This window comes from Papio anubis, chromosome 3 (assembly GCF_008728515.1).
Source record: "Papio anubis isolate 15944 chromosome 3, Panubis1.0, whole genome shotgun sequence".
NCBI classification, from domain to species: Eukaryota; Metazoa; Chordata; class Mammalia; order Primates; family Cercopithecidae; genus Papio; species Papio anubis.
Genome location: NC_044978.1, coordinates 116943150 through 116968097, shown reverse-complemented (window position 1 = coordinate 116968097; position 24948 = coordinate 116943150). Strand labels below are relative to the sequence as shown.

The following is a 24948-nucleotide window of genomic DNA, read 5'->3' as shown; positions in this document are numbered from 1 at the left end:
CATATATCTTATTTCTACCTATGTTGTGAACTGCCAGAATAGATTGTTATTATTTAAAGATATTTTCTTAAATGAGGAAAAACAAGATATCCATTTTATGCCATTTCTAGTGCTCTTTATTATTTTGGGTGGATCCAGTTTTATTAGGTATCTTTTTCTATCCACTTGAATACTTTAAAAAAATTTTTTATAGTGCTTGTCTGCTGGCAACAAATGCCTTCAGATTTTGTTTGAGAATATCTATTTTCCTGTATTTTTGAAGCATATTTTTACTGCATATTGAAAACTTTGTTGAAAGATTGTTTTTCTTTCCTTTTTTTTTTTTTTTTTTTTTTTGACGGAGTCTTGCTCTGTCGCCCAGGCTGGAGTGCAGTGACATGATGTCTTCTCGGCTCACTGCAAGCTCTGCCTCCTGGGTTCACGCCATTCTCCCGCCTCAGCCTCCTCAGTAGCAGGGACTGCAGGCGCCCATCACCATGCCTGGCTAATTTTGTTTTTGTATTTTTAGTAGAAACGAGGTTTTACCGTGTTAACCAGGATAGACCTGACCTCTTGATGTGCCCGCCTCTGCCTCCCAAAGTGCTGGGATTACAGGCGTGAGCCACCGTGCCGGCCAAGATTGTTTTTCTTTTAGCACTTTAAAGGTCTTTTTCCTGTGTTTTCTGGTTTTCCTTCTTTTGAATAAGAAGTCAGCAGTCATTCTTATCTTCCTTTCTGTGCACATGATGTTTTTTCTCCCCAGGAGCTTTTTCATTGTTGTTGATTTTTAGTAGTTTCATTGTGACGTGCCTTGGTGCACTTTTCTTCGTGTTTTTCTTGAAGATTGTGGAACGTATTGGATTTGTAAGGTTATGTTTTTCTATCCAGTTTTGAGAATTTTCAGACATTGTTTCTTTAAATGTGTTTTCTACCCTCCTCCTCTCTTTCTGGAATTCCAATTACATGTTTTTAGATATTTTGATATTGTCCTAAAAATAACATTGCCTCTGTACATCTTTTTTCAGCTGTTTTTCTCTTTATTCTTTAGTTTTGCCATTTGCTATTATAATTTAGTTCAAGACACAAAGATGAGGGTTTGGAGAAACTGAGGCAGCTAGAAAGTAGGGGCAGAAAACTGGGAAAAGAAGTGTGGGGGAGCTGTAAACTAAACAATCATAGAAACTCCACAGGGTTGGTTGAGAAACATCAAGATCTAACCAGCCAGAGGAGATAAGCCTATAGTTTTGCTATTTATGTTTGCTATTATAAATTCTACTGCTATCTTTATGTTCACTGATCTTTTTTTATGCAATGTCTAAATTAACTGTCACAGATCACCCAGTGAATTTTTATTTCAAATATTGTATTTTTCAGCTCTAGAAATTCTATTTGATCTTGTAGTTTTATAGACTTCATTTCTCTCATTATTTCACATTTTCTTTAAATCTTTGAGCACATGGAAAAGTACTGTCTTAAAGTTATTGTTTGCTAATTCTACATCTGTTTCTACTTACCTTTTTCCCTCCTAATTATGAGACACATTTTCTTGCTCCTTTGCAAGTCTACTAATTTTTATTAGATGCTGGACATCGTGATATTATATTGTTGAATGTCTGGATTGTATTGTCCTCTTTTAAAGAGTATTTCTATTTGGCTGTAAGGTTACTTGAACATCAGCTTTATCCTTTTAAGGTTTGTTGTGAAGCCTTGTTAAATCATCTTTCTAGTAGTCTGTACTTTAAAGTTAGAATAGCCCTACTGGTATGTGTAGCCTTTCTGGATTTTCTGCTAAATACCTATGTGTTCAATGAAATCTCTCTCCTCTGGCTGGTTAGATTTTGATGTTTCTCCACCAACCTTTTGGAGCTTCTATAATTGTTTAGTTTACAGCTCCTCAATAGTTCTTTTCCCAGTTCTTTCTCTCGGGTTTTCTGCCCCCACGTTTTAGCTGCATTAGTTTCTGTAAACTCTGATCTTTTTCCCCTGAACTAAGTAAGACTTCGGTTCTGTGCCTTTTGGGTTTTTTTTTAATCCTGTTCCTGCCCTGGGTTTGGTAAATACTGCTAGGTTTGACAGAAAGATGGGAAGAAGTAGGACTGACTTCATTGTTTCTTTTCAGTGGTCATACTCTTTTATGCCTGTTGTTCATTGTCTGAAAAGAGGTGGGAAGTCTACCCAAGTCCCAATTGCTCTGTTGTGTCTATAAGCCACATCGTACTGTATTTAAAGTACTAATTGGTGAAGAGAATTATGCTAAAATAGACCTACTGTGCTGTGGCAGATTTGCAGTGAAAAATCTCTCATGGCTAATAAAGTGCCACATCTTAGTCTTTGTAGCTCTTTCTGTTTAGTTGTGAAGTCATTTCATTTTGTGTAATATGTACTCAATAGAAACAATGTCAGTGCAGTGCCATTGTAGATGCTTTTGCCACAGATGACTGCCAGATAGAGTCCATGTTTGTATAGCAGCATCTAATATGTTTATGTTTCCCAGTACGTCTTAAGGAAACCTAAACATTTTTTGTGAGAAATCCTGAAAATTGTTCCAATCTGCTTATGTTTAGAAAAGTGAATACATTTTAAGGCAATTTAAAATAAACTGTTTTGGGTTATTCCTAATAGCAATTACTGTATTGTTAGCTCTTTAGGAATGAGATGGAAAACTTAATTACAAAATCTCACAGAAAACTTTGAAAACATAAAAAGGTTCAAAGAAAGTTATAAGCCTGTGTTAGAAAAATGAATGGTGTTATATTTTGATATATTACCTTTCAGTTTATTCTCTGTGCAAATATAGATATATGCACATTTTTAATATATTGGGACTGTATTATTTAAAAATATTTGTTTCTTGCTTTTTTTCCTCACGCACTGTTTACATTTTCTTGTAGTTTTTTTTGATTTCATTAATTTTTCTGAAAATCATTATTTTGATGATTATGCAATATTCTAGCTTGGGAATATAAGTTACTGTGCATTTGTGTTGTTGGATAATGGGGTTATTTCCAATTTCCCTGTAGTAGAAAATGTTTATAGATATCCTTTAGCCATTTTGCTAATCAAATGTGATTTTATTTTTCTAGAGAATTTTTATATATTGATGTGAGTCTTTGTGAAGTGTGATAGACAATTTTTTTTTTCCTGACTACATTTTTTGGTTTGCGACTTTTTTTGCATACATTTTAAATAAATGTGTCTTTTCTTATTCTTTGTGACTTTTTTATGTCTTTTGTTCTCCTGGACTTCAGGTAATACTACTCTATGTGGCATTTTATTTAGTCTTGCTAGAATTTATTTTAAAATTCATATTGTAATACATGCAGTATTGTGATGAGATTAAGAACCCCCCTCCCCGTACTGTTTAAGCAGGTGATTAATTCATAAGGCTATACCTTTTTTATTCTGGCTATCTAAGTTCAGCCTTTGTTGGAAAGGGGAGAGCGAACATAGTGGTGATTGAGGTGGTAACATCTGAAAGGTAGAGGGGAATGACTGATTACAAGAGTACAGGGATCTGGTTCTTCAGTGCCTAGCACAGTATTGAGAAATTACAGGTTTTTTGATCAGCATTTGTTTAATAACTGAGAGAAAGGACGGGAAAGAAGACTTCTGATTCTTTTATGTGACTTATAAATTGGCAATTTTTGAATATCAACAAAAACTAATGGCATTTAGAATGACTAAATGCCTTTCAGTCAAGATAGGTTATTTTAATCTTTATATAATAAACTACTTTCATAATGGAGTTATTAATTTTAATCTTTTAAGCAGTGGTTTAACCTTGACCTGGTATTAGTATCACCTGGGGAGCTATAAAAAAATCCCTATGCCCAAGCCACACCCCAAAACTATTAAATCGTAGTATCTGAGAACATGGCCCAGGCTTTGTTTTGTTGCTGTTGTTTTAAAGAGATGGGATCTTACTGTGTTACTCAGGCTTGTCTTGCACTTTTGGGCTTAAATGATCCTCCTGCCTCAACCTCTCAAGTACCTGGGACTATAAGTGTATACCCCGATGACAATTTTTATTTATTTTTTGAGAATTCTAGTGTGCAACTAAAGTAGAGAAACCACTGTTCTGAGACAAAGAGGATTTAAAGCAATGTGCCTGAAAACTCTCCAAGAGAGTAAAGATTTCTTTACTAAATATTGAATGGAAGCAGACATTTGAATTGCCTGGTACTTTTTTTTTTTTTTTTTTTGAGACGGAGTCTCGCGCTGTGTCACCCAGGCTAGAGTGCAGTGGCGCGATCTCGGCTCACTGCAAGCTCCGCCTCCCAGGTTCACGCCATTCTCCCGCCTCAGCCTCCGAGTAGCTGGGACTACAGGCGCCCGCCACCACGCCCGGCTAGTTTTTTGTATTTTTAGTAGAGACGGGGTTTCACCATGTTAGCCAGGATGGTCTCGATCTCCTGACCTCGTGATCCACCCGCCTCGGCCTCCCAAAGTGCTGGGATTACAGGCTTGAGCCACCGCGCCCGGCCCAGCCTGGTACTTTATAAAAAATTTCAGATGGGGAGATTTATGGTCTGTCATGGTAGACTTCTTCAATATTTAAGAAATTTAGACAAAATGTTTCCGGAAATCCTGTATAATTTTATTTTGTAATCTAAATCCATTTTGTTCCATAATCTGTGTTTATAGAGACAAAAGCTCTTCTGTATTTCCTTTTTTTGCTTGTATCTGTAAAACAGAATTCACATGAAATTTGAGCTGGATAAAAAATATAAGAAAATCTCTGCTAGAATCAGAGCACTATTAGTATTTAATGTTGTTCTAGTTTCAGAAAGGACATATACTAATGTAATATTCATTTAACAAATGTTTATTGACTGCCCTCTAGGTGTCCTGCACTATTCTTGGCTCAAACTACAACAAAAAGACAGATGAAGTTATTACTCATATGGAGCTTTCATTGTAGTTGGAAAGACTGACAATATACAATGGGACAAGAAAATAAATAGTACAGTTTTATATAGTCATTAGTACTACTAAATAATAAAACCAGTATGATGGGGGAGACCATGACTAAGGGGAGGAGGTATTCAAAGGTGCTTAGGAGTGATACGTTTAAGCAAATACCTGAATGTTGAGAAGAAGCTAGCCATTTGAAGATCTTCATGAATTCCAGATAGAAGGAAATGTAATTGTTAAATTTCTGAGGTATGCCTCTACAGTTGATGTTTTGAAGGCAATTGAGGGAAGATGAAATTAATAGGGGTATTCTATATAAACTAACGGGAAATTGAGACAATGTTTTTCTCAGCTAAATTCCTCCTAGCAAAGGAGGTTGATGAATGGAAGAGGTGCTTGGCACCTCGACTTTCTCTTTGTCTTTTTGGCTGGATTTTTTTTTCTCCTTTTTTCTTCTTTTACTTTCCTTGTTTTCCTCTTCTCTCCTTCCAGCGCGCACACACACACACACACACACACACACACACACACACACACACGGCCAAACTATATTTTTTCGCAGCCTGTTAGGGTAGCAGTTCTGATTAGCCATGAAGAGAGGCTCAGGGCACACTTGGAGATGGCTTTTATAACAGTAACATGATTGCTGATGTCTTCTGTTTATAATCTTGAGGCATAATTTGAGCCCATGACTAGAATGAGATGTATTGGGAAGAGTGGGAAAATTTTTAGAATTTTAGCATACTGTAGACAGTTTTCTCTTGAATTTGTTCCCAAAGAGTAGTTTAAGTTTTTGATGCTATACTCTTCAAACTCTTGAATGTCTTTTTATGTGTTACAAGTTTTTACGTCACCTTTCTTACCCAGAATATTTAGCCTTCACAATTCCTGACATTTGTAGTTTATTTTGTTTGGGCTTATCTAGTTTATCATACAATTCATGGAGAATATCTTTGAGTATCATTAGGGGAAAGGATAGCTTTGATTTTGTTGGGATCTGTGGTGGGGGCCAGATGTCCAATGAAAGGAATATTTGTAATTTTGGTTTAATCTCCTTTGTGACTTTGGGCAAAGCTATAGTATAGTAAGAGTAAGTTCTCTTTTAATTTTTTTCTTTTTGCTCTCATACTAGACTGTTTATACTAAGAATTCTTGAAGTATTAATGTTGAGTCATATGACTATTAACATTTAATTTTTCTTTTTCCTTTTACAAAAATATGGGTTGTGGATGAAATTTTGCATATACATATTTCATTCATTTTGCCACCATACCATATAGACAACTTACCCAAATTTCTTGGAGATTTTTGAGCTTTTGAGTGTCAAGTAGGCCTATCCTTATATAATCTCTTTATCGAGTGAAACATAGAGCCAATGGGTATTCAAATTTGTTCATTATACTTTGCAATATACCAAATTTTTCATTTTCATTGAGAAACTAAATTTGGATAATTTTAAAGTCTCATTATATAGTCTTAAATATTTATATTGCCAATTAAATTATGATTATTTTTTCATCACTAGGTAATGGGTCAAAGTCAGTGATATTTTAGTAAAACTACTCTGTATTTAATGTTTCTATAATGTGAATACTTGTAGACAATTAGCGGGTAGATGGAGTAGCCACATGTTTTAATTTGCTTGGGACAGTTCTAGTATATACCTATTTTCCTGACATAATTTTTCTTAAAAGTTTTTAGATTGTATGTATGGAGACTCTGAAGTTAGAGGAATGATGGTGTTTTAAATCTGAAGTTACAGTCATTTATACACAGTTTTTCGGAATATTTATAGGTTTTGTAGCACCAGATGAAATCAACTGAATATAAAGTATACTAATGTAGTTGAATACAACAAGCCAAAAACATATATTTAATACAATGTTCATTTACCTGAATTTCTTCAGTTTAGCTCAATGTTCTCTCTTGAAAATATGTTTTTGTTTTTGTTTTTTGTGATAGGCTCTTGTTCTGTTGCCCAGCCTGGAGTTAGTGGTTGATCACAGCTCACTGCACCCTTGAACTCCTGGGCACAGCCCCCTGAGTACCGGGGACTATAGGAGCATGCCAGTATGCCCGGCTGATTAAAAAAATTTTTTTTAATGGTAGTGGATCTTGCTGTGTTGCTCAAGCTAGTCTCAGACTTCTGGCCTCAAGCTTACCCTCCCACCACAGCTTCCCAAAGTGCAGGGATTACAGGCATGAGCCATGGCACCTGGCCTTGAAAGTGCTTTTTACAGGATTCTCTTCTTTTAAAAGTGAAGACTTGGAATTTAATATGTCTTAAGTGTGCTAGTATTTGTATTACAACTGCGGTTTCTTTCAGAGTTCTGACTACAGAGTTGTGTAAGTATTGAGTAGAATGCCCTCAGTTCTGTTTTCTCCCTAAACTATATTATTTTAATGTGGTGTTTTGCAGATTGGGAGGTTTATCAGATTGCATTTATTGCAGGATAGCACAGTTACCTGTATTGCTATAAACATCACATAAGCCTTGATTTTCATAATGCAGACAGTATTCTCTATATGGCTGTAGGAATATAAGACTTCAGTGGTGTTTGCATAGTAACTCCTTTTTTACCTTCTACTACAAGAGCCCTTCTTGTAGCTGGGGAGTGCACCCACAAGATCTAACAGCTGTTTCAGAGCTGCTCATTTTAGAGTGATTGGTAGGGAGTTGGTGGCTCAGAGGTCCTACTCAGAATGTGTCCTGGGTTCTGAGTAACTAGCAGACTGTCATTAACCAAATAAGTTATGGGATTTTGTCTTAATTATATACATATACACACATACACATACATATGTATGTATTCCCTAAAACTTAATAAAGCTCAAACAATGAAATCAGATTTCTTAAGTATTCTAATTCCCTTTAAAATGTAAATCAGATTTTATAATTCTTTTGTTCAAAACTGTCCATTGGCTCCCATTTCACTTAGATCAAAAGCTAGTCTTTGCAATGTGCTAAGATAGCAAAGACTATTTTGGTCATTTATGTAACTCAACGTCCAAGAACACTGTAGGTGCTCAATAAAATAGTTGCTGAATGGATAACTTTCAATATTTGGATGAGATCCAACAGAAAAGAATGCTCTTAGCTTGTGAAACAATAGTAAACAGAAGTAACATTAGAACAATAGATCCTTGCTCACTTAAAATCAGATATAAGTGTGTGTGTGTGTAAATATATACATATGTATATATAAACATACACATACGTGTATATATGGTACATATCATTTGAATTAAATGAAATGTATCAGAATTTGTGGTATACAATTAAAGCTTAGGTTAGAAAAGAAGAAAGTTTTCAAATCAGTGATATATAATTTCCACCTTAAGAAACTAGAAGAGCAAATTGAACCAAAGCAGGTAGAATGGAAGAAAGAATAAGATAACAAAATCAATGAAATTAAAAGCAACAGAAACTACGGCCAGGCGCAGTGGCTCATGCCTGTAATCCCAACACTTTGGGAGGCGGAAGTGGGCAGGTCACTTGAGGTCAGGAGTTCGAGACCAGTCTGACCAACATGGCAAAAACCATCTCTACTAAAAATACAAAAATTAGCTGGGCATAGTGGCAGGCACCTGTAATCCCAGCTACTCGGGAGACTGAGGCAGAAGAATTGCTTGAACCTGGGAGGCAGAGGCTGCAGTGAGCTGAGATTGTGCCACTGCATTCCAGCCTAGGCTACAGAGCGAGACTCCATCTCAAAAAAAAAACAAAAAACAAAAAGAACAGAAAAACATAGTTCTTCGAAAGAATCATTAAATCTGATAAAGCTCTAATCATACTGATAGAGAACACACAAATTATTAACACTGGCAGTGAAAAATGTAATACTGCTTCCCATCCCACCCATATACACTAAAAGGCTACCAGGGACTAATATCAGTTAGAGAAATTGTATTTCACATTAAAAATTCTTCAGCAGGCTGGGCGCGGTGGCTCATGCCTGTAATCTCAGCACTTTGGGATGCCAAGGTGGGTGGATCCCGAGGTCAGGAGATTGAGACCAGCCTGGCCAACATGGCGAAACCCCATCTCTACTAAAAATGCAAAAATTAGCTGGGCGTGGTGGTATGCACCTGTAGTCCCAACTACTCGGGAGGCTGAGGCAGGAGAATTGCTTAAACCCGGGAGGCACAGGTTGCAGTGGGCCGAGATTGCACCAAAGTGCTCAGCCTGGTGACAGAGTGAGACTCTGTCTCAAAGAAAAAAAAATCTTCAGCAAAGAAAACTCTTAAGTCTACATGACTTCGTGCACAAATTACATGATATGTTAAAGGGAAAAATAATACTAATTCTTCACAAACTTTTACAGAAAATATGTGATGAGGGATTGCATCTGCACTCACATTATGAGACCAGCATTACCCTGATACCAAGACCGAACAAAGATATTATAAGAAAAGAAAATTAAAACCAATATATATCATGAACATAGATAAAAAATCCTAATAGAATATTAAGAAACAGTCCAATAATATGTAGACAAGATAGCTCATGACCAAATGGTGTGTATCCTAGGAATATAAAGTTGGTTTAAATTGTTTAACATTTACTCATCAATCAATGTAATTCACTATCAGCACACTCAAGAAAAAAGATTATTTTATAATCACAGTAGATACAGAAAAGGAACTTGACAAAATTCATCATCCACTGATAACAAAAAATTCTTAGCAAAGTAGGAATATAAGAGAGTTACAATAATTAATCAGTGAGTTTAGCAAGGTGTTCTATTCCTCTATATTAGAAATAAACATTTGGAAAATGAAATTTTAAAAAAGCACCAATTCTAATCTCACCAAAAAACGTGAAACACTTAGGCATAAATCTAATAAAGTATGTATGTAGTTTATGTGCTTAAAAACTAAAAAAAAAAAAAAAAAAAATTAATGAGAGAAATCAAAGATGACCTAAATACATGAAAAAATATATAGTATCTAGGCTTATGATTTATTTCAGGTTAATTTTTGCCTATGGTGGAAGGAGTAGGTTAAAGTCCCAAGCAATAGGTTGATAGCCAGATGTTTCAGCTGTATTACAGTATATGATATATATATATATATATACACACTACAATGTATACTATATATATTTCCATGTATTTTTAAAACTCAATACTGTTAAATGTCAATTCCCCCCAAAATGGAGTATCAATGCAATCCCAATAAAAATCCCATCAGATCCTCTCCTTTTTTTAATTTACAAGCTTTTTGATATCTGTATAAAAAAGGCCCTGTAATAACCAAAACGGTTTTGAAAAGCAAGAACTAAGTTGAAGAATTTCGAGATTTATTATAAAGCTAATCAAAACAGTGTGGCACATATATTAATGAATCAGAGTAGAGAGTCTAGGGAAGATTCATAATATATGAACTATTGACTTTTGACAGAGATGCCAAGGAGTTCAATAGAGAAAATGTAGTCTTCTCAACAAATGATGCTAAAACGTTTGACTCTCAACCTATGTTTTGGAACTTCAAGCTATTCCTTGACACTATATGCAAAAATTATCCTGACATTAATCATAAGCTTCAATATAAAAGCTAAAACAGTACAACTTCTAGAAGAGAACATAGAAAATCTGTGACTTTGGATTAGATAGAAGTGTTTTATATATGGCAAAAAACCACAAACATAAAATAACCCCCGATAATTTGGATTTCATTGAAATTAAAAACTTTTCTTCTTCAGAAAATACTAAAAAGAAAATAAAAAGACAAACCACCAGCTTGCAGAAAATATTTGCAAGCCACGTGTTTGATAAAGGACTTGTTTGGTATATATTAAGAATTCTCACAAATCAATATTGAGAAAACTCAATAAAAAGGTGATTTTTTTGTTTTGTTTTGTTTTGTTTTTGAGACAAGGTTTTACTCTGTCACCCAGGCTAGAGTGCAGTGTTGCAATCATGGATCACTGCAGCCTCAACCTCCTGGGCTCAAAGGATCCTCCTGCCCCAGCCCCCTGAATAGTTGGGACCACAGGTGTGCACCACCACACCTGGCTAATTTTTGTACTTTTTGTGGAGATGGGATTTTGCCACGTTGCCCAGGGCTGTTGTGGAACTCCTAGGCTCAAGCAATCTGCCCACCTTGGCCTCCCAAAGTGCTCGGATTGCAGGTGTGAGTCTCAGGTACCCAGCCAAGAAAAGGTTTTAACAGATACTTTATTGAAGATTTGCTGATGGCAAATAAACACAAGATAAAGGTGTTCAACACCATTCATTAGCCATTAGGGAAAAGCAGAATAAAACTACAAAGTGGGGAAAAGCCAGAAGATACCAAATGCTAGTGAAAAAAGGGTGAATTTTACTCTGAAGTATACTTCAGTAAACCTGATTTTCATAAAAAGTTTATCGCATGCAGAAGGAAAAAGAATAAAGGAAGAGAACATAGTATGTTCCTCAATTTACTTATCTTGAGAAAACAAGCAGTTGCTTTAACTAATTCTTACAATATTTGATTTTGTTGCCAAAACTTTTTCTTTCATTTAAAAAGAATGAGGTTGCATATGCATACTTTCAGATGAGGTACATGTACCAGCAAATTAATCCTGTATATCTCAAGATAATACAAATTGTTATGATAGCTCCTTCAGAATTTATTCTAGAAATATGGAAATGGTTGGGTGATTCTTTATATTTTTGTTTGAAAGTCTAAAGAAGTTGTTTTTTCTCATTAATTGTTTACTAAAAATCACAATAGAAAACTGCATGTTTTTTTTTTAAGGTTAGCAATGTAGAAGGGTATGGAGTAAGTAAAAAGGTACAACTCTCTCTTTGATTTCATCCCTTGATTACCGCTGTTAATAACTTGGGTTTATCTATCTTGAAATTTTTTGTGTACATTCTTGCACATGTGTATACGTTTTATTTTGCTTTTTAAATCAACTTAAATAGATACATACCATGTTTTTGTTTTGTTTCGTTTTGTTTTGTTTTTGCTTCAGACTGCTTTTTTCCACCTAACAATGTGGAGATCATTCTGCATCGATATTAATGTATCCATTTGGTAAATATTTTTAAGTAGGTAATGTTTAAGGCACTATTCTAGATACAGGGGATAGAGCAAGGAACAAAATAGGTGCTTTAGTGAACTTATATTCAAGTGAGAGGAAGACAATAAATTGGGGGGAAATGTCACTATTAATAAGTTCATGAAGATAAATAATGTAAGCAAAAGAGATGAGATGTGATGGGACAAAATGAACAGCACAGATAGTTGTGGTTTAGGCCTTTATGTGTAAATCTGCTTTATTCTTAAGTTAGCTATTATTCCATATATAATTTATTTAATCATTGTATTGATGAATATATGGATTATTTATAGTCTTTCCTGTTATAATCAATAATGTAAAGAACATCTATATACATAGTTTGTTACTTACATGTGCAAGTATTTTTATCCTAAATTCCTAGAAAGAAAATTGTATTTTTAAATGTTTATTTTAGATTCTGAAAAATTATCCTTGAAAATATTAGATATTATTTATCAATGGATGATAAATATTTTATTTTAATTTATAATACCTGATTCCCAGTGAAATTGGGCATTTGTATTTATCTTATGAATCACCTACTCTATAACATTTTGCCCATTGTGGTGTTTGTCTTTTTCTTACTGAAATTTAAAAACTTCTTTGTAACCCTGTTTTTAATATGTACATTATATTTTGTAATATTTTCTCCTAGTCTGTCAGTTTTTTAAATTTATGTCATCTTCGAATTTTTATTCTCATACTGTCCATATTTATTAGTCTTTTGTTTCCTAGTTTCAAGGTTTTGTGTCTTTCCAGAAAAGCTTTCTTGTCTACAAAATTTATAGCAATATAATCTCTTATATTTTCTTTTACTACTTATTTAGTTTTATTTATGTTTCTAATAGATTTTACTTTACATCTGGAGATATATATATATATAATATATATATTTTATATATAATATATTATATATTATATATATTATATATTATATATTTTATATATTTTATATATATTTTATATATATTATATATATATTTTATATATATTATATATATTATATATATTTTTTATATATATATATAATTTTTTGGTAGGGGCCTGTTTTTTCTAGCTTCATAGCTGTTCTCCCAAAATAGTTTGTTGAGCAGTATGTCTTTTTCCTACTGACTTGAAATCTTACCTTTATCACACTTTATAAGTCCCAGATATATATGTTCTGTATTCAGTACTCCACTGTTTTGGTTATTGTCATTTTATATTATATTTGACATCTGGTAGGCCATCCCTCCCCATTGTCTTTTTCAACAATTTTTTTTTTGGCAATTCTTGTGTATTTTCTCTTCCAGATGAACTTTAGAATCAACATGTCAAGTTCCATTAAAAATCCCTTTGGGATTTTGATTGGAAGTGCATTGAATTTACAGATTAATTTGGGGAAAATTGACATCTTTACACTATTGAATCTTCCCATCCAGGAACATGGTATGCCTCTCCATTTCTTCAGGTGGTTGTTCTTTTGTTTTGGTTTTTTTTTTGTTTGTTCTTCAGTAAAGTTTTACAGTTTTCTTCATGTAGGTCTTACACTTTTCTTGTTAAGTGTATTCCTGGATATGTTTTCGTTTTTGTTGTTGTGAATTACATTTTTTCCTCCATTTTACATTTTGTTTTCTCATGGGTTATTGCTGGTATGTAGGAAGGCTATTGATTTTTATGTTGATCTTACCATTTACTTAGTTTTCAGTTGCTTCTCTTGAAGTTTCTAGAAGGATGACTGTATATTCTGCAAACGATAGCATTTTGTCATTTCCTTTTTCTGTATGTGTTTATACCCTTACAGGTTTATTTTTGAAGGCATTTGTTTTGTTCTTCTGGTCTTACTGCATTGGTTAGGTTTCCAGAACTGTTCATTACTAGTTTTGATTTGGGCATCTTGTTTCTGATTTAAATGGGATGCTTCTGAGTTTTAAACTTCTACAATAATATATATCTTAGATTTCTAGTAGAATACTTTATTTATTTATTTATTTATTGAGACGGAATCTCATTCTGTCACCCAGGCTGGAGTGCAGTGGCACGATCTCATCTCACTGCAGCCTCTGCCTCCCGGGTTCAAGTGATTCTCCTGCCTCAGCCTCCCGAGTAGCTGGGATTACAGGCACGTACCACAGGGCCTGGATGATTTTTGTACTTTTAGTAGAGACAAGGTTTCGCCGTGTTGGCCAGGCTGGTCTCGAACTCCTGACCTCAGATGATCTGCCAGCCTTGGCCTCCCAAAGTGCTAGAATTACAGGTGTGAGCCACTGTGCCCAGCCCCAGAATACTTTATAAAGAATAAAAGTTTTCTTTTTGGCTTAATAAGTATTTTTATGAAAATGGATATTGTCTTTAATCATGTACTTTTGTTGAGATGATGCATATTCTTTTTTTACCTGTAATACCTCAATGTGGTGATTGCATTAATGTTAGTCATAATGTGTTCTATTTTTAATATTTACTCAGCAGATACTTATTTGGTTATTGTATTGTGTCAGGAACTATGTCACACACTAGTGTTAGCACTAAGTCTGAAAGGTTCATTTTTTTTTTTGGAGAAGAAATAATAAGCAAGTATCCAAGAACGAGATAATTTCAGGCTGTGGTAGTATTATGGAGGAAATAAAGTCGATGGTGTGGTAGAAAGATAAGGAGAGAAACATCATTGATAGTATCATCTGAGAAAGTAAAACATAAGCTAAGACCTGAAGAATGAAAGGGTTGGGAAAAGCATTCCAGACAGCTGAGTGCGATGGCTCACGCCTCTAATGCCAGCACTTTGGGTGGCCGAGGGGGCGGAATGGTAGCCAGGTGTGGTGACCACCTGTAGTCCCAGCTGCTCAGGAGGCTGAGGTGAGAAAATAGCTTGAACTCAGGAAGTGGAGGTTGCAGTGAGCCAAGATGGCGCCACTGCACTCCAGCAGAGTGAGACTCCGTTTCAAAAAAAAAAAAAAAAAAAAAAAGGCATTCCAGGCAGAGGAATATCACTGTATATGTACAATTAATTTTATTTGTGTTTGTGTAAGATTTGTGACAGAGAAACAGAAAAAAGAAAGGATTATATTTCTTAGCGTTCTCTATTGTCTTTCTTGTAGTTGTCATGATATTTTTTTATACTACTGCTAAATTTAATTTGCTATTTGGGCTTTTTTTGTTGTTATTTCTTTTAGGTTTGTTAATAGGCTATTTATAATGAGCTAGAGAGTTTTTCCACCTGTTTTCTGGGCCTTGTAAATAAAAAGTAGTGCTCTATTCCTTAAATGTTATAATAATGCTGTGTAATTTTGATAGAAGTTGCCGGTAAATTCATTTGGGTTTAGATGCTGTTTTGAAGGGTTAGATCTGTCTATAATTGACATTTCTTCAGTGGACATATTCTACTTAGGTTTTCTACCATTTCTTAAGTTAATTTTGATTATCTTTCTTTCTAGCAAACCATCCATTTTGTTTAAGATTTTTAGATGTATTGATTCATACATGTGCTCAGCTTTCTAACTTTAATAACTCTTTGTATTTTTCTCTGTCTCTCATTTTTCATAATCATTCTTGCCAAAGGCTTGTCTCCTCCTTCTAGACTTGACCTAAGAAACTGTTTTGGTTTTATTAATTAAACTTTTATCTCTTCTCAATTTTCTTACTTCTGTTTTTTCATTATAAATTACTTTGATGCATTTTGATTTGTATTCTATTTTGAAGCTTTTCATTTATTTATTTTAAATCGCAGGTTCTAATGAATTTAATACATTTCAAGCTCTAAATTTTTCTTTTCTTTTTCATTTCTTTTAGACGGAGTCTCACTCTGTCTCCCAGACTGGAGTGCAGTGGTGCAGTCTCAGCTCACTGCAACTTCTGCCTCCCGGGTTCAAGCAGTTCTTCTGCCTCAGCCTCCCGAGTAGCTGGAACTGCAGGCACGTACCACCATGCCCGGCTAATTTTTATATTTTTAGTAGAGATGGGGTTTCACCATATTGGCCAGGCTGGTCTCGAACTCCTGACCTCATGATCCTCCCACCTTGGCCTCTCAAAGCACTGGGATTACAGGCATGAGCCACCGCACCCGGCCTAAATTTTTCTTTAAAGATAGCTATGACTAAATCCCATATGAAATAATATGCTCATAATTTTAATTTTCATTTACTCTGTATTCTGAGAGTTCATATTAGGCTTGTTTTTCCTTTTCTTTTTAAATTTTCAAGTAGTGTCATCATTTTATAGCTAAGTTTTAGTTTCTTTCAACTTTATGGACCAAGAACGTACCCTTGTATAATTTCTTTATTTTGAAATGTGTTTACATTTTCTGTTTTGCTTAAGATATGATCAGGTTTTTGTTTTTAAAGACTGTTCTTTGTGATATACTAAGTTCTAGTTCACTATGAAATATAAATATTACAGTTAATTACTTCTGTTTCTAAATCCTCTTTATCCTGTCCCTGGAAAAATGGTCTTCCATGAAACTGGTCTCTGGTGTCAAAAAGGTTGGGGAGCACTGCCCTAGAACGTAGGCCTTTGGCATTATTTCATTTGAATCCTGGCTTTCATATTTTCAAAATAATCAGAAATCTTTGTGATATATTTATGTTATATACTTCTGTTAACAGTGGAGGATGTCCAGGTTCTTGGCATCTGGAACAAAGAATTGGACAAAACACACAAACAAAGCAAGGAAGGAATGACAGGATTTATTGAAAATGAAAGTATACTCCGCTGTGTGGGAGCAGGCCCAAGCATTGGTGCTCAAAGGCCTCCTTACAGAATTTTTGAGAGTTTAAGTCCCCTCTAGAGGATTCCATTGGTTACTTCAGTGTGTCCTATGTCAATGGAGGGCATGAAGTAAAGTTACAAAGTAATTTATGGCATATACCTTATGGAGAGGATATTTCCTCTTATAACCGAAATGTGATTTGGCCTTCTCTTCCCTGCCTCCAGACCCCATTTTCCTGTCTCAATTCCACTTTTATAACTTTAATGAATCATACATTAAGAATTACCTGAGATGTTAAAGAGATGTTGTATTATACTGGTTTCTTTTCTACTGCTTAGTCTTGCAATTCCAAGGCTGCCCCTTTCTTGGATGCATTTTTCTTCTTGAAGTAATACTTTCCCTAAATTAAGAAAATGTTTGTGGCTTTTAAATTTCATAGTGTTTACATACCTAAAAAAATTTCATTCTACAGTTTGGAATTTTACTTTCAAAATAATTGTGCATCAGAACTTTTAATTGCACAGATATCTTCTAGCATCTAGTGCTGTATTTAGGAAGATATCAATCTGACCCCAACAGGTCCCCACTGCTACCATCCTGAAAGTTTTCTAGACTTTATATTCTTAGAAGTTTGAAATTTCACCAGGCTTATGACTACAGGTTTTGTGGTGTGTATATGTGTGTGTGTGTATCTGTGTGTGTTGTAAAGCCATTTTATAAAAATATTTTTATTCTGAAACTGCTTTTACGATAATTGATAAATAATAATTCCTAGAGCAGGCTAAATTCATAATTGAATTGCATCCTACTATTGATAAATAGTTTTGGGAGAATTTTTGACAAACCGTATAACTTTAATTTTGTTACAGAAAAACCACTTTGAAATTCCAGATTTGAGAATTCCATAGAACTTTGTCTTATTTGAAATATTCATAATTTGTCCACTTTGTAAAGCTTATAATTTATGTTAAAAATGTTATATTGAATTGTTAGTAATGTCATACTCAATTGTTGCAAGCATATGGCAGTTTGAAGCATAAGAAAGAAGTCATGTTTTATGAAAGCGCTATGGGACAAAGCTGTGTTAACTATTATATCACTGATTCCTAGATTATAGTAGCTGCTTAACTAATATTTGTTAAATTGATAGATGAGTATGAATGAAAAAATACAGGAATAGATCAGTGGTTTTTTTCTGTAAATAGACTTTTAGAAAGGTAAATTATCTTTAATGAGGTTCACTTTACTTTTATTTGCTATATTCTCAGAATACCATAATGAATTATTGACCATTCTTTTTACAAGAAAGACTTTATTTCTTTAAGCAGGTTTTTATTTTCTTTCAACTTTTTAAATTTCAATCTTATACTTGGATTAGTATTCTGTGACATTACTGAAGATTTTGTCTTTGTATGTATAGAAAAAAATATTTCAATTGTATTAATTTTGGAATAATTTACTCCATTAAGAATTGTGGTATTTTATCAAAGTTTACCCTTATTTAAGACTATAAAAAATACAGACAAAAGGAATTATTTCTGAGTCATGTGCAGAAGACACTAAATTGTGATAACTTTACAATTATGAATACTTCTTATTTCTTATTTTATGTGTAGTAAGTCTACCTATCAGTATTCAAAGAACTGTAAGAGCAGAAAGGCATATTTTTCCAGGCTTACTTGAGAGCCCAGAAATTATTTTAATTTCTTAATAAATTAAGAATTTATTCAGTCACTATCATAAAATGATCATAAACTCAAGTTTCTTAATTTTTATATTCACTTTTTTATATTCAGTTTTAAAAATATGTTTTCATATGCAAATTGTATTTCATAATGATAATACCAAAATTAAGACTTGTTGCCTTCAATTATGTTCATATAGCCTGTGCTTTGAATATCAGTGAATAGGTTATATATATGAGTTATGTAATTCATCCCGTGATGATGGCTGTAAGTCATTTCTAATGAACTTTTATTTTTTGTAGCCAAAGTAGTGTTAGTTACAGATTTATGTCTGTAAACCCATTTTATGTTACTGAAATGTCTAAATCGATGCTAAAAATCAATCACTGACACTTACTGAAAGAAAAATTTAGAAAAAAATATAAAATCTTTTTGGAGGGATTTTTCTGCATTGACTGGATTTATTAAGAAATCTTAAAATTTTAAGTATGGTAAATTTTGGACTGAAGATAACTTCTAGGAGTAAGTGTGGAGATTATTTGTTTGAAAATGCTTTTATAATATAGTCAAGATTTAGAACACCTTTTTTGAAATGTAGATTACTGGTTTAAAGTTCAGATTACCAGCTTTTGAGATTCAGTGATAAATAGGGTATTTTCCAGAACAACAAAAACAATAATAAATATTTCTTATTATTTATCTATAATAAATAATAAACAGATAAATAGTATTTATCTATAATAAGTATTTCTTTTTATGATTTTTTTCTTCTGGAAAACATCAGATGGGGGATAGGGTTAGTGTTGAATGTAAAGAAGTCTAAATTTTGGGTTGCCAGTATTTTTCTTTCATAAAGTATGTTTATCCTTAGAGACTGACCTTTTTTCCATGTTCACCTCACATAATGCATTTGATTTACTTAAGTTCTTAATTGGTTGTTTTGTCTCTGGTGTCATATCTATCTGAAACGATCTTTAACATGGTCTCTAATTATCTTTCTTTTACCAGTTATTTGCCTTAATGCTTAAATCCTTCTGTAACTTAATATAAATTCTGAACGTAGCACAGCATTGAAAGGCACCATCTTCCTGAAGCATCATTGCTTTTAGCACTCTCATTCATAATTGTTTTCTCATTTCTCTGCACAATCACTGTATTAGTATCTGTTTAGTACTTCTTTCAAATTTGATAGTTACTTGCACATACAGCCGCCTTTCTCTATTGTATATTTATGGAAGGTATTGATTATAACAAAATTATTTTTGTATTTGTATAATCCAACGAGTAGCCTACTGCTTTGCACTTAGTATGTAATTTGTAGATATTTGTTAAGTTGAATGGAATTTATATGTATGGCATCCAGTTAATTAAAATATACTAGTTTTCTTTTTTTTTTTTTTTTTTTTTTTTTTTTTTAGAGGAAGTCTAGCTCTTGTCCCTCAGGCTGGGGTGCAATGGTGCGATCTCGGCTCACTGCAACCTCCGCCTCCTGGGTTCAAGCAATTTTCCTGTCTCAGCCTCCTGAGTAGCTGGGATTACAGGCACCTGCCACGATGCCCGGCTAATTTTTGTATTTTAAGTAGCAATGGAATTTCACCATGTTGACCAGGCTGGTCTCGAACTCCTAACCTCAGGTGATCTGCCCGCCTCGGCCTCCCAAAATGCTGGGATTACAGGTGTGAGCCACCTCACCCGACCAAAATACACTAATTTTCTTATCCTTTGGAATAAATACCAGTTTGTTAAACTACAGAATGAACCATTGTTCTCTAGTACGGCAATGATATTTCTAACTTGAGGAGTAGTTTGAAATGTAATGCTAACGATCACAGTTGGTCCAAATGACCCTGCATTACCAAGTTTCCATGTGACTTTGTATTTTGAGTGTAGAAAGATTTGAATTACCGTTAATGACAGACAAATTCATTCAGCTCTGACCATTGTTAAAATACCTTGGTTTTCATTATTATTTGTATTAAGTCAGACTTAATTTGGGAAGAAAGCGAAAAAGAATTCTAATTATCTTAGAAATCTAAGTAATATTACTGTTAAATAATGGTTTTTCTGTTTAAATAAAAGCAACTTCTACAGTGAAATGTCATCACCTTTAGTCTTTCAAAATTAAAAGGACTTAGCATGAACGAAAGTACAGAGACTCGAATAAAAAAAAACCTCTATAGGCCGGGTACAGTGGCCTGTAGTCCCAGCACTTTTGAGAGGCCAAGGCGGGCAGATCACTTGAGGTCAGGAGTTTGAGACCAGCCTGGCCAACATGGTGAAAACTCATTTCTACCAAAATACACAAAAATTAGGTGGGCGTAGTGGTGTGCACCTGTATTTCCAGCTACTCCGGAGGCTGAGGTGGGAGAATCGCTTGAACCCAGGAGGCAGAGGCTGCAGTGAACCGAGATTCTGCCACTGCACTCCAGCCTGAGTGACAGAGTGAGACCCTGTCTCAATAAACAAAACAAAACCAAACCTCTATATATCTATTTCTCAGATGCAACATTTTCAAGAATTTGCCGTGAAGCTTTGTTTTCTTTAAGTATTTGATGACAAATTTCCGACACTATTCCTACATACTTCAGTATGCATGTCTGAAAAACAAGGATCTTTTCTTACATAACTGGAGTAATTCCTTTATATTATTAGCACTCTCTTTCATAATTGTTTTCTCATTTCTCTGCACAATCACTGTATTAGTATCTGTTTAGTACCTCTTTCAAACTTGTTTGATAGTTATTTGCACATAGAGTTGCCTTTCTCTATTGTATATTTATGGAGGGTATTGATTATAACAAAATTATTTTTGTGTTTGTATAATCCAATGATTATACAAACATTTCAGTTCACATTCAGATTTCTTGTCTCAAAAATACTGTTTTTACAATCGTCCTGTTTGAATAGGATTTAAGTAAGACCTATTATTTTGCTGGTTATATCTCTGGAGTCTCTTTAATTCAGAACTGTTCTTACTCTATTCAAAAAAGATTTTTTGCTCCCATTCTATTTACGTGAAGAAAATGGTCAGTTTTGATGTAAAATGTTCCACATTTTAGATTTTTCTTTTTGGCTTCTATTTAACCCAGTGATTCTCAACTTCTTTCTCCTTCATGATTTTTATTGCTGTTGTTGTTTTTAATTTTCTCTTATAAGGGAACATTTAGCAATGTCTGGAGACATTTTTGGTTATTACAGCCTGAAGGAGTGTTGCTAACTGGCATTTAGTGAATATAGGCCAAGGTTGCTGTCAAACATCCTAAATTACATAAGACAGCCCCAAACAACAAAGAATTATCTGGTCCAAAATGTTAATAGTGCTTTTACATTGAGAAACATTGATTTATCTTATTCCTGTATTTGCCTTACTAATTTCCATGTACTGGAAGTTATTTACATGTCTAAAAGTTCTATTAGATTATTGTTTATTGGGGGGACAAAAATTCTTTATAGGAGGTGCTGTGTATTTTATGTTGCATAACTCGGGGGCATGTTAGGTTTGGTTGTCCCACTTTTAGTAATTAAACAATGGGTTCAGGTAGTTAACAGCCTAATCCCTAAATGTAAAATTTCAAGTCACCTTTCCCAGAGCAGTGTGAAAGTTCAACGCTTTATTATTCCAGCATTGAATTTCCTGGTGGAAAGTATATTGAGCTAGTTAATTGGATAACTGGTCTCTTGGTGCTAGGTATTTAGAAATCTGCTATTTAAATAAAGGTCCTTGTGTCTGGTTTTTTCATCTGTAACAATGAATTGAACCTTGTGATTTCTAAGCCTCTTGCATTTTGATGGTTCTTTATTCATAAACATCATTTCATAAAATATCCAGCTGGTGAAAACAACACATTCAAACCACTTTAAATACAACTTTTAAAAAAGGCCAGTTATAACTTTGATAGCTTTTTTCCCGCTTAGAGAATACATTTAGTAAGAACATTTCTTTCCTTCGTCTTCTCTCTTCATGGAGGTTATTTATATATTTCATTTAAATCTAAAATATTTTCAAATACTTTCTTTAAAAATTTTTAATTTAATTTAATTTTATTTTTGAGACAGAGTCTTGCTCTGTCGCCCAAGCTGGAGTGCAGTGGCTCGACCTCGGCTCACTGCAACCTGCGCCTCCCGGGTTTAAGCGATTCTCCTGCCTCAGCCTCCCGAGTAGCTGGGATTATAGGAGTACACCACCATGCCTGGCTAATTTTTGTATTTTTAGTAGAGACAGGGTTTCACCATGTTGGCCAGGCTGGTCTTGAACTCCCAACCTCAGGCAATCCGCCCACTTCGGCCTCCCAAACTGCTGGGATTACAGGCGTGAGCCACCGTGCCCAGTTCAAATACTTATTTGAATTTCTTATTTGGACCACTTTTAATGTTTGTTATGTTCCAGAAGTTGGTTGTGATTCAAAATGATTTTTTTTTTTCTGTAGAATAATATAATAAAAATGCAGTAGGTTTCAGAGGGAAAATTCATTTTAGTTTTTAATCTGAGCTGTCTCAGCTGGGGATCTGGTATGGCAGAGAGGTGTATGCCCATAATTTAATAAAGGAATACTTATTTTTGTATGTTTATAAGATTGCATCTCTTTATGCCAGTCTCTCTTCACTTGTTTTGTAATGTAACACAAGCTCTTTCTAGTTGGAAAAAGAGGAACTGGTATTAAAGAAGGAAATTCTCTTTTTCCTTGCTGAACTTTTATACCTCTTTTTCTTTCTCATTACCTTATGTACTTTCTACCCTGTATTATGGTTCATTTTTACACATGCTCATTAAAGAAATAAGTTCCTACATAGCAAGGCTGGTATCACACATTTCTTTATCTCCCATAGTATTAAACAGTATTTTTTGCACGTAGAATGTTTGCAATAAATGTGTGTGTAATAAGTCAATGAAAATAGCATTTTGTATCACCTGCTACCTAATGTAAGATTCTGTATCTCCAAGATCTATAAAATATACCTTTAGATGTATTTATTGTGATTACCTTGTTCTTCTCCAAATACACTAGAGCCTTTTAGAATCTGAAAGGGAAGAATCCCAAAATCATCTGGTAAATTTCACCTTCTTTATAGATTCTTATTTATTCAGTAGTCACCTGAATCCTGACAGTGAGTTAGACACACTTCTAATTGCTGGGTGTACACGACTAAACCAAAAAAGTGTTTGTTTTTACAGAGCTTAGAAAGACAATATGTATAATATTCACGTGTGATAAATCTATGAAAAAAATTAGGCAGAATTGAGGGTCTAAAGTTGTAGATGGCTAAGAGAGAGACTTGGTTAGGTCACACAGGTAGCAACTAAATCTATTCTGGTACCTAGGCCTTCATATTTTAGCAGTGTCCTTGAAAGTAGTTCCTTCATTAATCATAAATGAGGAATGGGGAGGAAATAATAAATAAATATTCATTCCTGTTCTTTTCTGTCATATTGATAGCCCCTCCCTTTTCTAAAGCTCTCTATAAGAATTTCATAGTCATTTGAATTTACAGTTTTTTAAGTTACCAAGTTTTGCATATAGGGAGAACAGTGGGCCTAAGAATAACATAAGAACTTTTGTGGAGAACCTTAACGTCAGTAAGAAAGTAAATGTTTCTGTATTTAGTATATCTCATCAAGAGATGGAAATGCAGTTTTCCTAGTGAGTTTTCACCAGGCTAGTTAGGATATCTGTGGCATAGGGGACTTTGTGTAAGACAGTCTCTTCTGCTTGAAATTTGATATCTTCTGTGATTCAACTTCTAACCTGTCTTTTCAAACCTACAGTAAAACCCAGTGTTCTATCACATAGAAATTTTATACCTGCCAGTCCATGTTCCTTCTTTCTCTCCTCTTATACAAATCAATTTTTTTTGTTCAAAATCCTTTTATATTATTTTTTAGGCATGCAGTGTCTCCTTTGAACATCTTTAGCACCTCTGATCTCTACCTTCGATTAATCAGTTAACTATAGACTGCTCTTTGAGGTCTTTTACTTTCTAAAATATTCATTTAAAATACTGTATTATGGTATTTCATCTATTCATTTTACCTGTTCAATTTCATACATTTGTTTATTTGCTTTTATGTTTTCTTATTAAATTTAAATAATTGTAAATATTTTAATGAATTTCAGATATTAGAAAATTTCATTAGGAAACAGCTTTTTCTTTAGAAAGATTCATCTTCTGGACCTTTGTTTGACAATAAGAAAACATATTTTTTACTGCTATAATTTTGAATTGCACTTTGCCATGCCCAAAAATTTGCTTCCTAAAGTATAATACTTCAGTCAGCCTATAAAATTCTTCCTTTCTCATACTTCTGCTACTACCTTTAAAGATAACTTAAAATTAGCCAGACCTGGTAGTGCATGCCTATAATCCCGTCATTTGGGAGGCCAAAGTGGCAGGATCACTTCAGCCCAGGAGTTCCACACCCTGTTGCTACAAAAATAAAAAAAAATCAGTAAGGAGTGGTGTGTGCCTGTAATCCCCGCTACTTGGGAGGCTGAGGCAGGAGAATTACTTAATCCCAGGAGTTTGAGGCCAGCTTGGGCAACATAGCGAGACCATCCATGTCTCTTTAAAAAAGAATATATATATACACATATATGCACAAACATATATATAATTTTAAAATATATATAATTTTTAAAAATTAT

The 24948-nt window shown here is 34.0% G+C and overlaps 1 protein-coding gene across 6 annotated transcripts in view; it reads left to right on the top strand.

Moving 5' to 3' along the window:
* The window catches only part of ANKRD17 (ankyrin repeat domain 17), a 182729-nt gene that overhangs the window by 53421 nt on the left and 104360 nt on the right, over positions 1 to 24948 (top strand). Inside the window, exon 1 of one of the 6 annotated variants that reach the window (XM_009206953.4) lies at positions 12975 to 13369. The exons of the other annotated variants lie outside the window; for them this stretch is intronic. Within the exon in view, the coding sequence (XP_009205217.1) occupies positions 13367 to 13369 (3 nt within the window). The 5' untranslated portion in view covers positions 12975 to 13366. Of the gene's footprint in view, positions 1 to 12974; positions 13370 to 24948 lie in introns of those variants that run through there. 6 annotated transcript variants of the gene reach the window in all.